Genomic DNA, 13,512 nt, shown 5'->3' with positions numbered 1-13,512 from the left:
CCTTGTGGCAACATACTACTTTAAAAGATGGGGGTGGGGGGGTGGGGGTGGGGGGATACGTTTTGAAAATCTGCTGCTTTCTCCAATTCTTCACTCTCTCCCCGTCACTTTTTAGGTCCTGGGAAAGAGAGAGAGTGGACTGGGAAGAAACTGGAAGGTGGCATGGAGGGCCGAAACTGTGAACCTGACTCTAGAGCAGTCAATGCGATGGTTTTTAAATGCAGGTGGGAAGAGAGAAGGGGGGATGTCTTCTCCCAGGTCTGGTTGGGAGACAGCTGCATGGCCCGGTGCGCTGGGGGTGGCAGGAAGACTGGGCCACGAGGGCGCGTGTGCAGGCAAAGCATTTTGCACCTCCTGTTTATCTTAGAAACGTGGCGGAGGGGGGCGGGTGGGGAGCGATTGTTCTGCTTCCCGACAGGCAGAAGAAGTTGAATAAAATGGAGAGGCGGGCACACGCAAAAACAAAAACTGCTGCAGGCTCAGAGTCTTTCTCCTTGACCCGAATTCCAAATGGTGGGGGCTCTTCATTTGCAAAGGACTCCGATGTCTGCAGACCCCAGAGACAGCGGTCCTCCAGCGACGGCAAAAGCCGCGATAGAGACCGTTAGAATTGGGGCTTTTGGGGCAAATGTAATTAATCTTTCATTCGAGCAGCGGGGACCCATTCCTTCTAAGCGTTGTCGTCTGCATTGTAGTTCTCTGAGTTTCGTGTGCTCTTCCAGGCGTTTGCAAAATAATGGCTCAGGTCCCTTGCAAAACTCTGCCTGAAACAAGTATATTCCAAGACAGTGCGGTAGCGAATCCGTTTTAAAAATCAAATCAAAACAAAGTAAACGCCCCCCCCCCCAAAAAAAGTCCCAGGCCCGTGCTCTTGGTGTCCAATCACCAAAATGAGGGAAGGGGAGAATAAGTGGTTGTGGTTATTTGGGAGTCGCGCTAATTTGGTGTGTGGACTTAATGCCTTAACGCTAAATCGGCAATATAAAGGGCTGAAGAGCAGGCCCGATAAAAGCTCTAATTACTACTGGAAACTTTAGGTGGTTGCTAGGATCTGCGGACCACCACCACCACCACCACCACAAAAAAAAAAAAAAAAAAAAAAAAAAAAAAAAAGCCCTCCAATGGAGTGTTTGGACTGCGTATATGGGGGTTGGGGGTAGAGCTTGTAGAGGCTAATAGTACCCACATCTGCTGGAACTTCCATATCTAAGCTGTTCATTTACGGGAGCCAACTTATGAAATCTCCACAATTAGATCTTCATTGTTCTTCCTCCACAACACTGTCTAGAAAGAAAAGGTCTTCTCGGTCGGGGCCAATCCAACGAAGCGTTTGACGTTATTAAATAATAAAGCGATTGTGATTTACATTGTTGTTCAGAAAAAAAGGCCAATTATCCACTGTTATGTTGCCATAAAGATCATATTAACTCGAATTAGTAATCAAACAATATGCGAGCGTTTAAAAAAGTACAGCCGAACTGGGTGACAGCTACCGCGACGTCTTCACTTTCACCAGCATACCCGCGCCGGCAGCGGGAGCGAAAAAGGCAGACGCCGCAGACCCGAAAGGAGGGAGAGAGAAGCAAAGTGGTGATTAACGGTCTCCAGTGTTAATTATTCTCAATTAATCCCAAACAGTGCAAACCTTCCCCAGTTCCCTGCAAGTTCCCTGGTTCCGATGCTCTTGAGAATCCTGCCTGTCTGGGAGGGGTTTATAAGAACTCCGGAAGAGGCAATTTCCACGCAAGTGTACCTGTGAGCAAAGGGGGTAGGGGTGCAAGTGTGTGTACTCATGTTGTGTGTAGTGTGTGAGTGTGAGGTTCACTACCTTTCTCAGAGCCTGGGGTGCAACCCGAAGTAGATGCCGTGGTGGGCAAGGCCCGCAGCATCTTCACGACCCTAGTGAATCTTGCGTCTTCTCTACTCAAATCACCCTCTCTCGTCCTCTGTTATTAGGTTTATAATTCGTTGCCCACTTAAATTTGTGCAGCCAACCAAGGAAATCTAAATAGGTTTGAGTCGCCCCATGGGTACAGAATGGAGGCTTTAATAAGAAAGATTAATTGTGGGTGTGTACCGGCCGGAAGACGCGTTAGCTATCAAGTGGCGGCTGGCTGTGGGTCGAGGGGCGGGGAGACGCCTCTCCTAGGCCTAGACGTTAGTAGGCGCCGTAGGCATACTCTAATGCGGGCCACCTGGCGACTCGTAGTCACAAGCAAGCAAAGGGCTCCACAGCACTCTTACCATCTTTTCCTGTGTTATTTGAGGTTTTAAATAACTTGTCCTTTACTTACCCTGCACATCAAATCTTCTCCCCTGCGCCACGCACCGCCAGACTCCGCATTCCTGGTGTCCATGCGGAGGAGAGGGGTATTGTGACCGCTGTCCTAGGAGGTCTACCTATTCCTGCCCCCATCTACTGAACAGTATTTAGGTGAATGATTGAAACGTTTTGCTCCTGGGACTAGAATGTTGATATTTTTTGTTGCCGTGATGAAACATGTGTAAGGCTACATGTGTTTTTAAATACACACATGTAAGCAAGTAGGGAGTAATTTTCCCCAGCGAGATGTTTCAGCAAGTCAAGGCACAGGGGAGAATCAGCCAGCGGCAGGGCCACGGGGATATCTCCAGGGGCAGTGGTGGCACTGAGAGAACTGTCCTGGCCCTTTCCTCGCCCCTCCCTCTTTCAGCTAAAATGTTCAGATCCAGGACTAAGAAGTGGCCAAGTGGGCGGGGGCAGAGAGGAGTAGGGACTGAGTTGGGGATGAAGGAATTGAGTAGAATAGTTTGTCTAGTAGTGTGCCCTCCTTGAGTAATTCCATTTAAAACTTGAGGCATCAAGGCCTGGGCTTCAACAAAATAAAACAAACTCTTGGAAGGTCCAGTCCTTGCAGCAGCAGGACAGCCAAACGGCGGTCGCATCATTGTTCAGAGTTTTAAAACAGTTGCTGCCTTTCCTAACCCTCTTGTTTTTCTCCACACCCCTCTTCCCAGTAAAACCAATTCAAAAGGGGGCAGAACTCCACTCCACAAGCTTAATGTTCATTAATTTGTAGGATTAACCCTCTCATGAAGCATAATAAAATACTAGAGGTGCTCTTCCATTTAAATAAATACATAAAATTTGTGCCTTCTCTCCTTTCCTGTTTGATCTCTCTCAGGACATGGGAAACAGTGTCTTGGAACCTAAGAAGTCTTAGAAGAACTTTTAACTCAGAGTTCTCAGATCATCTGGGGTTGCTGTGGGCATTGGCATTGGGAGAGAATGTAGAGACCAGCTTACTTTTAATATCTATAGCTATACATTCTGGTTTGGAACTCACGATTAAAAATCTATTTGTTCCTCCCAGGGCTCCGCGGATTTCGATGTTGGTCATAGGAGCCACAAAATGTTCATTAAAGGAACCTAACCAAGGCTACTGTATGGCCACTTTGTGAACTCAGAACTATGGATGGGGGGAAAAGTATGAAAGTGTGAGTTGATGTCACGCTGGCTGTCAGTGTGTGGTCTATTGTGGAGAATGGTGCTTTTTGACTGAACAGAGGGAGCCCCCCTCCCCCCTTCCCCAGCTCTACTGCACCTGCACTGGATGAGGGAGTCCCTGCCATTCAGCCCATCGCAGATTGTTCAAACAGAAGACATCTCTGACAGCACTCAATTCATTACATTTCTTCCTGCTTTTCAAACCAACACACACACACACACACACACACACACACACACACACAAAATGAGTATTGCCAGCCAGTGACAGCCAAAAAAAAAAAAAAAAAAAAATCTTAAAATACTTTATATGCAGTTAATTTGGAAGCTCATACAACTAACCACGAAATAGTTTGTATCCTTAACTTGTAAGGCTTCCTTGGGTGGTGGTGGGGGGGTGGGTGGTGGAATTACCTGATTTTTCCAATTGAGAATATATCTCCATAGTTTATATGGGGATAGTAAGTTTGTAGAAAGACGCTGCTAGCATGGGGCAGAAAGACATTTTGATGAGAATAAAAGCAGAAATGCGCAAAAGAGAAAAGCCTCTGATTTATCACAGCAGATGAGCCTGTTGATATGCATTCATAATTTATGCTGGGGGAACCAGCTTGCTAATAGAGGTGGGGTACCCAAGAACCAGGAGTGGGCAGTGAGGGAAGTAAGAGTGGGTAGTAAGGGAAGCATTGAGGCTGAAGTGTAAGCTAAACATTTAAATCAATTTCTTAACAAGGCAGTCTTCCCCCCATATGCTCAAGTTTATTTTGCCATCTTGGATTCCAAGATGTTTTTGCACCATTTCACAAAGCTGATGAGACAGTGTTTAGAAAGCTGATGAGAGCGTGTTAGTCTAGTTTAACAGAAGTTGGGGTAAACAAACTCTCAAAGGGAAACTTGATTTTAAGATAGTTTCCTTGGAGGTGGGAGGAAGGAGAAATAGAGAAAGGGAGGAGGACCTTGAGAAGGAGAAGACAGGTTTGCCATTTAGTATTCCAGACTGATTAAACTCTAATGTTATGCAATAACCCAGATTTGAGCTGTTAAGTGTGATCAAATCGACCTGGATGTGAGCTGATACTAAACTGACTGCATGCAAAATATCGGCTAATCATTACTGTGTGAGATCCTGGACCCATATCAGAACATAAGGCCTATTTTCCAGGATCCTTTCCATTAGAAGGGCATTCAATAAATCAAATTGATTTGAGAATTGGAAAGAAAATTTGAGAAGTGCATCTCCCAGAAATCTAGAAATGCCCAGGTGCTTTTCCCTAACAAATAATTTTATTCCATTTACACACATTCCACTGTCCGGCTATCTTTCCTCTTATCTACAATTTAAATCACAGTTCTAAGAAATTCTCTCAGCAATACATTACTCTAAAAAGATTTTTAAAAGCTATACAGATTCTTAGGAATGGAGGGGAAAGAGAAAACAGAACTGGTGCAGCAATGATAAGCTGGAGCAACTGTCCTAACCATGGCTGAATATGAGAGCCAGAAAACTCTTCTAAGTCCATTTCTTAAATCGCCGCTGAAACTTGTACCGGGTTAAATAAAGCCATGGTGTGCTTTGTAAAGGCATTTGTTGTAATTTGTCGACCGTCTAAAAACAAAAACATACAAACACAACAGAAACAACTCATTCAGATCCCACAACAAATTGTGGCTGACAAACTAAATAACTTATATATATTTGGAAGAAGGGCGCTCCTGTGACGAGAGTTGTGCGCGTGACTATGTACGTACTGAAGACTATGGCTACTTGTATATGTGGTTATGTTCTGGAGACAGGGCTTGCGGGGCGGCCAGGGGCCTCGGGAGCCTCCCAAACTGGGGCTTGGTAGTGGTGATGGAGCTGGGCTGCACTGGCCTCGCCCTGTAAGCGTTCGGATTGCCCTTTCTGGAACAGTCAAACGAATCATTTCATCCCCGGGGCCCTGAGGCCCTGACGTCACGAGGTGGGGGTGGGGGCGCAGTCCCGCTTCTGGCCTGGCCGCCAGCGATAAGAACCCTCAGGAAGAATTCAGCGCTCCTTATTTAATACAGTAATTATTTTTCTGCCTTCTGCGGGTGGGGGCGGGTCCTGCCCGGAATGCCGGGATCCCTCCCTTCAGGACGATGCACAGGGATGGCAAGTTTGCAAGATAACTTCCTAGGCAAACCTTAAGCCAGAGAGAGCACTGGAGAAGTAAGAAGTGTAGTATGAACAAGGCTAATTTCGCTGTCCAGAGCCAGGAAGGCCAGAAAGGACTGGGGTTTCTGTATTGTTCTCTGTAGTCTAACATGAGAACTGCTTCCCTTCCCTAAGTCTGCTGGGCAGTAAGGAAAGTCATACTAAACAATTAAGCCTATTTTGTCAGGCACTTTGTATTATCTTCTTCGAGGTAACTATATATTATCCCTATCTAACAAACGGGAAAGTGAAGGGTCTGTATCTTTCCATCCCTACCTGCTCTAATCCAGAGGGGCCCAATATTCCAGGGATCCGAGATTGCTCCGGGGGCTTCCCCAGCCCTGCCAGTCCTCGGCTTCTAATCCGGAAGAACCAAGCGAAATCACTAATACTGAAACTTGGCCACAAACAGGGACAAACATCCCCTTGGGTAGACAATCTCTGATGTGGTTGGAAATTGGGGCCTAGACACCATCTCCCGTGTCACGAGGTCAACATGGAGAGGGCTTGGGCTGGGGAGCAGGAGGCAGAGGACTCTGAAGTGGTGAGGGCCCCAACGCCTCGGGAGACTTTCTATACTTGTCTGACGCGGGTCGGTGACTGAGGCAGAGGGAATGCGGCCGTTTGAGCAAAGCCCGGACAGAGAGAACTCGAGCCCCACACAGCACCTTCTTGGGGAGCCCCATGGGTGCTGTGGCCCGGGCCGCGGTGACGTCAGGTCCACCCGCCAGAGCTTGTCAGCTTGGCCTCAATTTGCCCGCGCGTCGGCTCTTACCACTGGGCACTGCGCGCTCCCCAGGACAGCCGGCGGGAGGCCGGCGCGCTCACAGCCCGGAGCCGTGCCCCGCGCGGAAGCTGGGAGAGCGAGGCAAATGATAGTTCAAAGCGCCGAACTCTATATAAAACAGTGCACCCTTCATTCTGTACGCGCAGGCAGACTAGGGTAATAAAACGAAGGACACCTCCAGCTTTCAAATCACCTGACACTTCTTTGCAAAGGAGAACAAGTATCAAGTTCAAACGCCTAGGTGAAGCAAATATCTTTGCATTCCGAAATGAGAGGACATTCTATTTGTTTTAGGAGAGAAACTGAGCAAAGTGCTCAAGGAATCAGAAATATCACCATTATACCAAAGTATAAAATAAAATCCATTTGAACTCGGAATAGAGAAAGAGAGCTCTCTGCCACAGACAAGAATCTTAGACCTATCTTAATACTCCACCCTTCCAAAGAGAAATCCCCTTAGTTAAAATAAGAAAATCAAGTCCATTATTTTCTAAAGGCCACAGAAGCAAGATAGACAAACTGAAAACAAGAATCATAAAACTGGACAGCACTGTTAGCAGGGAGAGAGGAGGTTACAAGTCTCCCTTGGTGGTAACAGATGTTAGGTTTCCAGAAAAGTTTTAATAGAAAATAACCATGAAAGACACTAAACTAATTATCAGGTTTGGGCAACTTTCCTGTCTTTGGGAAGCTCCTTCCACAGCTTTCCTTACTCTGGAACTCCAGAAGCTATGTCCCTTTGGACTGTATCCATATTTTCACAGTAAAGGTCAGAGTTTCTCCCCCTTCTTCCTTCTTTAAGGGATTCACCTCATAGGTGAAGTCCTTAGGAAATCCACACAGCCCTCTTCAAATTTAGGTCAAAAAAAGAAAGCAAAGCAAAAAAATAAATTAACCCCTATCTCCAACCCTACTTGCTGCCTGAAAAGCCGCCTTAGCTTGGAGAGCAAGAAAATGCAGCAGAAAAAAACAGAGAATGAGATGCAAATTATTTTAAGGCAATAATGTGGGTGTGTGGGGTGGGGGTTGTCCGTTGGGGAATGTGAACTGAAGTCTCTGCTAAAGCTCATAGCAAAGGAAACTCCTTCCACAAAGAAGAATATGAGGATCTATTTGACAAAATTCTCCAAGAGCAAGAAATAAAACCAGGGTAGGGGTGATGAAAAGTTCTCTTAATTATAACAGATAAATAAATAAATAAGCAGTGTCAATCATCAGGCGATCAAACCATAGTCAAACTTCAATCTCAGAGCAGTTAGCTATAAACTGTTAGCAGTTGAAAAGTAAACCTCTTGCACACAAAGGCACTGTTTAATTTTCGTCTTGTAATGGTTCTAAATGAAGACCCCATCACTATGTAGTAAAGCGGTATTTCTTGTCCCCCTGAGGCGCTGAGCAGTTCTTTTTAATGTGAGAAAACTGGCAGCTCAAAACCTGTCAATGGAGCTCCCACAACAAAAGTTCTGAAAAGCTGAATGAATTGGGTTTGTAATTACTGTTCCCACCGCCACCCCCCCCACCCCGCAGCTTATCTCTTATTCATTCAACTTATATTATTGTCAAGGAATCTTACCCTCAAAATCATTCCCTTACCATTTTACCTAGGGCCACGGAGGAACCTATGACACGGCAGAAATGGAACACTGGTCCCCCTACCGCACCTTGCAGTGTTCAGACCAATAGGTGGGGAGAGAAGGAGGGACTACCTTGTACCCCAATTTACTCGAGACTATTAGAACTAAGAGTAGTCAGCTTATGGAACCTTCCACTTTCAAACTTGCATTTTATTGACAAACAGGAATGTGCATCCTGTCTAAATTCAGGGCCTCCCTGAGTCTCTGAAATCCTGTGACATCTCTACTTAGAAAAGGCAAAGGTTGTAAATGAGCACCCTCCCCTTTTGTCCCATATTGCAGATCCCTAAAAGACCTTGTCATACATGACGTGGATATTAAGATAAATTATTATGTTCTGTTTTTCTTTTCTTTTAAACCAAGAAACAGTCAGTGAAACAGAAAAAGAGACTGTAATTCTGTGCCCCCCACCCCCTACCAGCCCAGGGAAAGGTTTTATGAAGAAGTCAGCTTTAGAATGCCAGGGCTCCATGTGTATTTCAATCCAAGGTGTTGCTGATGGAGAAGATTCTCCTGAGATTTTCCTACTGTAAGAATGTGTCGATTTCTAGAAATAAGTACAGCTATTACCACCAAATCTACTAGCAGTCTAAATAATTAATTGAAGCGTTGCTCTTTGACCCTTGAAAAGTCCAGTAGGGACACATTTATAGTAATAATACCTCCGAATGAGCCCTTGTCAAATATTCATTTAGTGGTTAATGTGAGCCATTTTCCCCTGGGATGGTCTGTAATACCAGCTTCCCAGCATTGGCAAGAAACCTTGCTAATCTACTACAGCTCAGCAAAATATTTTAACGCTCTTTATTTAAAGTATGCGGGGAGGGGGAGCGGGTGGTTTGGGGAGAGAAAAAAATTGCAGAAAGAACAAACTATACTCTCATCCTTCTGCACATTTCTATTCTGTGTATATGGTTAACAAAACATTTAAATTCACCCTATTTGACTGGAAATTGAGTGGTTTCGTTGAGCAGAATAATATCCTGAGGAAAAGAACTAAACAACAACTATCTTCAGCACCATGAGATAACCATCTCTGGGCAAGTTTATGGGTTTACTCTCCTTGAAAATCACACTATTATTAAAATATTATATGTTCAATATTAATCTAGCCATGAAATTACATATCTCAGGGAACCATTTAATTTAATCAAATGAATGATGGCACAAGATATGTATGATTTCCCTCAGATATAGTTATCAAAAGCATTTATATTTGCAAACAAAATATTTTGACTTTCATTTTTCAACTATCTGGTTTGGAGGTAGGAAGGGATAGGAGGGGGAATGGGAGTTCTCTTGTTTTATGCAGACAGTGACAATTATTCAAAGCTAGTTCTATTTCCCAAAATATTGTGCTCCCTTTCCTTTTGCTAAATATTTGAACCTGACCATTTTGCCAGAAAGTTGCTGACCCTGTGGGCTCTTTTTTAAAAAAGAGAGGTGAGAGCAGTACAATTACTGTAAACCTCTATACATATTTCTAATATATTTCTATTTTCAAAATACATACAATCTATACAGTTGACTGCCTCAAATTCCGGGAATATCCTCCCCACTCCCCCAGCATGATCATTTGGATCTTTATTCAAAGTTTCTTTTATTCGTATGTGTGAGCAAGAACTGGCGAATGTGCTCATTACCACGTGAATAATCCGTATATGCATTACAATGGCTGGCCAGGCTGGGGGAAATTCTTTTAGAGTCTCTGCATTAATTAGGGGGGAAAATGCCTTGCTTAGAATTGGGAACTGGAATAATAATTGTCCCTTCCCAGTACAATGTTACCCTAAAAATGAGGATTAAAAAAGTAATAAATAAAAACTAGTACATATCTAAAACAAAGCAATCTAGAAAAAAATAGAAAGTACAGAAAACATGAGATATCCTCAGTTCATCCCAGAACTAACATTAGTAACACCATGAGAAAGAAATACTTTCTTGGAAATGAGAAGATGCAAACCAACGGGATGAGCTAACTTAGTGGCTGCAGCGGGTACTTTACTGAAGGGTGGAAGACGCTGCCGGATTCCAACTTCTCCAAAGTTGTATCAAGTTGACACGACAAGCTCTTGAATTTGTGGGAAGCAAACCCGTGCTCTTAAGAGGGCCCGACTGTTGGTTCCTGGTCCCCGCGGGTGGGGGAAGATGAGCGAATCAAGTAGTAAATAAAGCAGAAAAGTCCCTGACTAGGTAACAGATTATCCGGCTGCCCCAAAGCAAGGGTGGGTGGTGATGCAGAAGCATCGCTAATTCAAAGACCATGGCGGTGTCTCAACTTTTCCACTCCCACTGAGGACAACTATAGCCTTTCTTTACCTTTCCTAGGGAAAAAAAAAAAAAAAAAACCACACACACACACACACACACACACACAGACACACACACACACACAACAAATCCAATCTTGTTTCCCCACCCTTTTCCCCTCCCCCACTTCTCTACTACAGTAGTAAAACATTGTTAACAGATCAAAAGCATAATCATCTCCAAATGTGATTAGACCGGACAAAGTAAAATATCTACCTCAGAGTTGATTGTTTTCTTCTTTAATATGGCTGTTGCCTGGCTTCTCTTTTGCTTGTTATCAGCTGCAGAGATTATCCGATTTGGGGCTACAGGCTTGGACCCGCGCTGCCAGTTTAAGAAATGGAATTCAGGCAGAGGGAGAGAGAGGGGAAAAAAGAAAATAAATAATAAAAAAAACTATGTTTATGATAAGCCGGGGAGTTTTGCAAGATGTTCTTTTCTTTCCCTCGCCCCGAACAGGAAAATGTAGAGGAGAAAGTTTATGAAGTCAAGGAACAAAGAAAGCAAACCACTTGTTTCCTCTCAGACAATAGCAGGGCCAGAGTAATCCAAACACCCACCCAGCAGATGAACACTTTGCATGTCTAGTTTGCAATTATTCTGATACAAGAAGCATCATTTTTCTCTATAGCCAGGTTTCAAAGGGCCATTGTGCTGTGAAGAAAATGAAAACAAAACCAGCCAACCTGGTTCTGATTTGGCTCAACACCTTATCTACTAAACTACATGAAAAATTTCAGAATTGAATCCTTTCTGGCAACAAGTGGCATAAATCAGTTTTAAGTAAAAGTCCCCATCATGCTTATTCATGCTGCTTAGGAAAGGAGGGGGCGGATTTACAATATATGTCTCTAGTTTCTATTTTAGAAATGACAGAAATTTCAGTTTTTCCAGTACTTATTAATCATCCAGTCTTTTTTTTTTTTTTTTTTTTTTTTTTTTTTTTTTTTTTTTTTTTGCAGTTAACATTAGCACATGATGCTGGACTAGTAATACCAAGGTTTTTGGTATTTTGCTTTCTTGGCTGAGCACAGTATTATAGTTCCCCGAGAAGTTATGTATAATCACAGTGTTATCCAAATAAATGAAAGACTCAAGAATAATTTCAGTGTCCATATTTCAAAAATTTATTTATCTCAAACTGTGCATAATGGAGTAAAAACTTAAGTTGAAAATGTACCTGTTATAAGGATGATATTAGTTCAAATATATACATGGATTCTCGGCAGACTGATTCAAATAATACAGAGCCGAATCTTTTAAAATACAACTACGGAAAATAAAGGGGGAAAAACCTTAAAATATCACAATAAATTTACAGAAATATTACAAACCATAAGAAAATATTTCAAACACAGTAATTTCATGTTCTTTTTTTTATCTGAACAAAATGGAAAGTTGGGATTGAACAAAAGCTATTATAAATTACCAACGATGTCAACCTGCATGGCCATTTTTGCTTTTAACAGTTGAGTTATAAAATTTAGTACAATCTAAAACTTTTGCCCTTTTAAACAAGACCACAGAGATGGTTCGCCAGTACTTATTCTAATTTTTTCCTTTTGTACAATTTTTAAACAATTAAAATGTCCAAATCTGAATAATTTTCTTCTTTCCACGTTTGCAACTTTCCTAAATTTCAGCTGCAGAATCAAAATTCAGCAAGAAGCCTCTCCTTGAAAAATATTGGCAAATTCTCAGCTTATAAACAATGGACATTTTGATTGCCATGTTTATCTCGATAAATACTGTACAAAAGTTGCTTGCAAATATTAAAACATTTTTTTCGTCACTTGGAGACTAGCTCTAAATATTATTGGTAAAGACTTTTGCAAACTTCCTGCAAAGCTCCTACCGTACCACTAGAACTTTTAAAAAGTTTTTCGTAGCTTTCTTTCCTCCAGATCTATACAAAGTCCATTCCCCCGCCCTCCCCACCCTCCCCTGGTTTTCTCTGTACAAAAATAGTCCCCCAAAAAGAAGTCCAGGATCTCTCTCATAAAAGTTTTCTTGTCGGCATCGCGGTTTTTGCGTGAGTGTGGATGGGATTGGTGTTCTCTTTTGCAGCTGTCATTTGCTGTGGGTGATGGGATTTTTTTTCCATTTTCTTTTTGAGCGTACCGGGTTTTCTCCATGCTGTTTCTTACTCTCCTCTTTTACAGCCCTCCCATTTCCCTCGTTTTTCTTTGAAAATTTCTCCCCCCTCCAGTTCGCTGTCCTGCCCTCACATGTGCGAGAGGGGCAGTGTGCCGTTAATGGCCGTGCCGGGCACCGGGCCGCTCTGGTAGTGCTGGGACATGTGCAGTCTGCTGGGGGCGGCGGGTTCCGGCACCTCCGCGCCAGGGAGATACATGCTGATCATGTCCCGGAGGTCCCCGGCCTGGCAGGGCGCCCTGGAGTGGGAGGAAGAGGTAACCACAGGGGGGCTGGAGCTGGCCTCGGACTTGACCACCGAACCCATGGAACCAAGAGCCATGCCAGGGGTGCCCTGCTGCGAGTAGGACATGCTGTAGGTGGGCGAGCCGTTCATGTAGGTCTGCGAGCTGGTCATGGAGTTGTACTGCAGTGCGCTCACGTCGTAGCGGTGCATGGGCTGCATCTGCGCTGCGCCGTGCGCGTTGAGGCCCGGGTGCTGAGGGTAGCCCAGCTGGTCCTGCATCATGCTGTAGCTGCCGTTGCTCCAGCCGTTCATATGCGCGTAACTGTCCATGCGCTGGTTCACGCCCGCGCCCAGGCCGGCGCCCACCCCGACCCCGCTCGCCATGCTGTTGCCGCCGGGGGCCAGCAGCCCGCCGGGCAGCGTGTACTTATCCTTCTTCATGAGCGTCTTGGTTTTCCGCCGGGGCCGGTATTTATAATCCGGGTGCTCCTTCATGTGCAGCGCTCGCAGCCGCTTAGCCTCGTCGATGAAGGGCCGCTTCTCCGTCTCGGACAAAAGTTTCCACTCTGCTCCGAGGCGCTTGCTGATCTCCGAGTTGTGCATCTTGGGGTTCTCCTGGGCCATTTTGCGCCGCTGCCCGCGGGACCACACCATGAAGGCATTCATGGGCCGCTTAACGCGGTCCGGACTGTTCTTCTGGTTGCCGCCCGCCGCCGCCGCAGTAGAGTTGCCGCCGCC

At 44.6% G+C, this 13,512-nt stretch overlaps 1 protein-coding gene and 1 long non-coding RNA gene across 2 annotated transcripts in view; both read right to left on the bottom strand.

Annotated features, from left to right (window-relative positions):
• LOC105531068 overlaps window positions 1-13,512 on the bottom strand; it is a 44,182-nt gene that overhangs the window by 17,378 nt on the left and 13,292 nt on the right. Inside the window, exon 2 of the long non-coding RNA XR_001004733.1 lies at window positions 10,611-10,718. This is a non-coding gene — a long non-coding RNA (uncharacterized LOC105531068). The remainder of the gene's footprint in view (window positions 1-10,610; window positions 10,719-13,512) is intronic.
• SOX2 (SRY (sex determining region Y)-box 2) lies at window positions 11,498-13,506 on the bottom strand. Its single transcript, XM_011968868.1, has one exon. It carries the CDS (start codon window positions 13,438-13,440, stop codon window positions 12,619-12,621), a length of 822 nt encoding a protein of 273 aa, XP_011824258.1. The 5' UTR covers window positions 13,441-13,506; the 3' UTR covers window positions 11,498-12,618.

Source organism: Mandrillus leucophaeus, unplaced genomic scaffold, assembly GCF_000951045.1.
Source record: "Mandrillus leucophaeus isolate KB7577 unplaced genomic scaffold, Mleu.le_1.0 Scaffold860, whole genome shotgun sequence".
Taxonomy (NCBI): domain Eukaryota; kingdom Metazoa; phylum Chordata; class Mammalia; order Primates; family Cercopithecidae; genus Mandrillus; species Mandrillus leucophaeus.
The sequence above is the reverse complement of the archived record's forward strand: the minus strand, read 5'-3'. Positions and strand labels throughout refer to the sequence as shown.

Excerpts from the sequence above, each read along its gene's own strand:
- SOX2 (XM_011968868.1), bottom strand. The coding sequence starts at position 13,440 with ATGAATGCCTTCATGGTGTGGTCCCGCGGGCAGCGGCGCAAAATGGCC.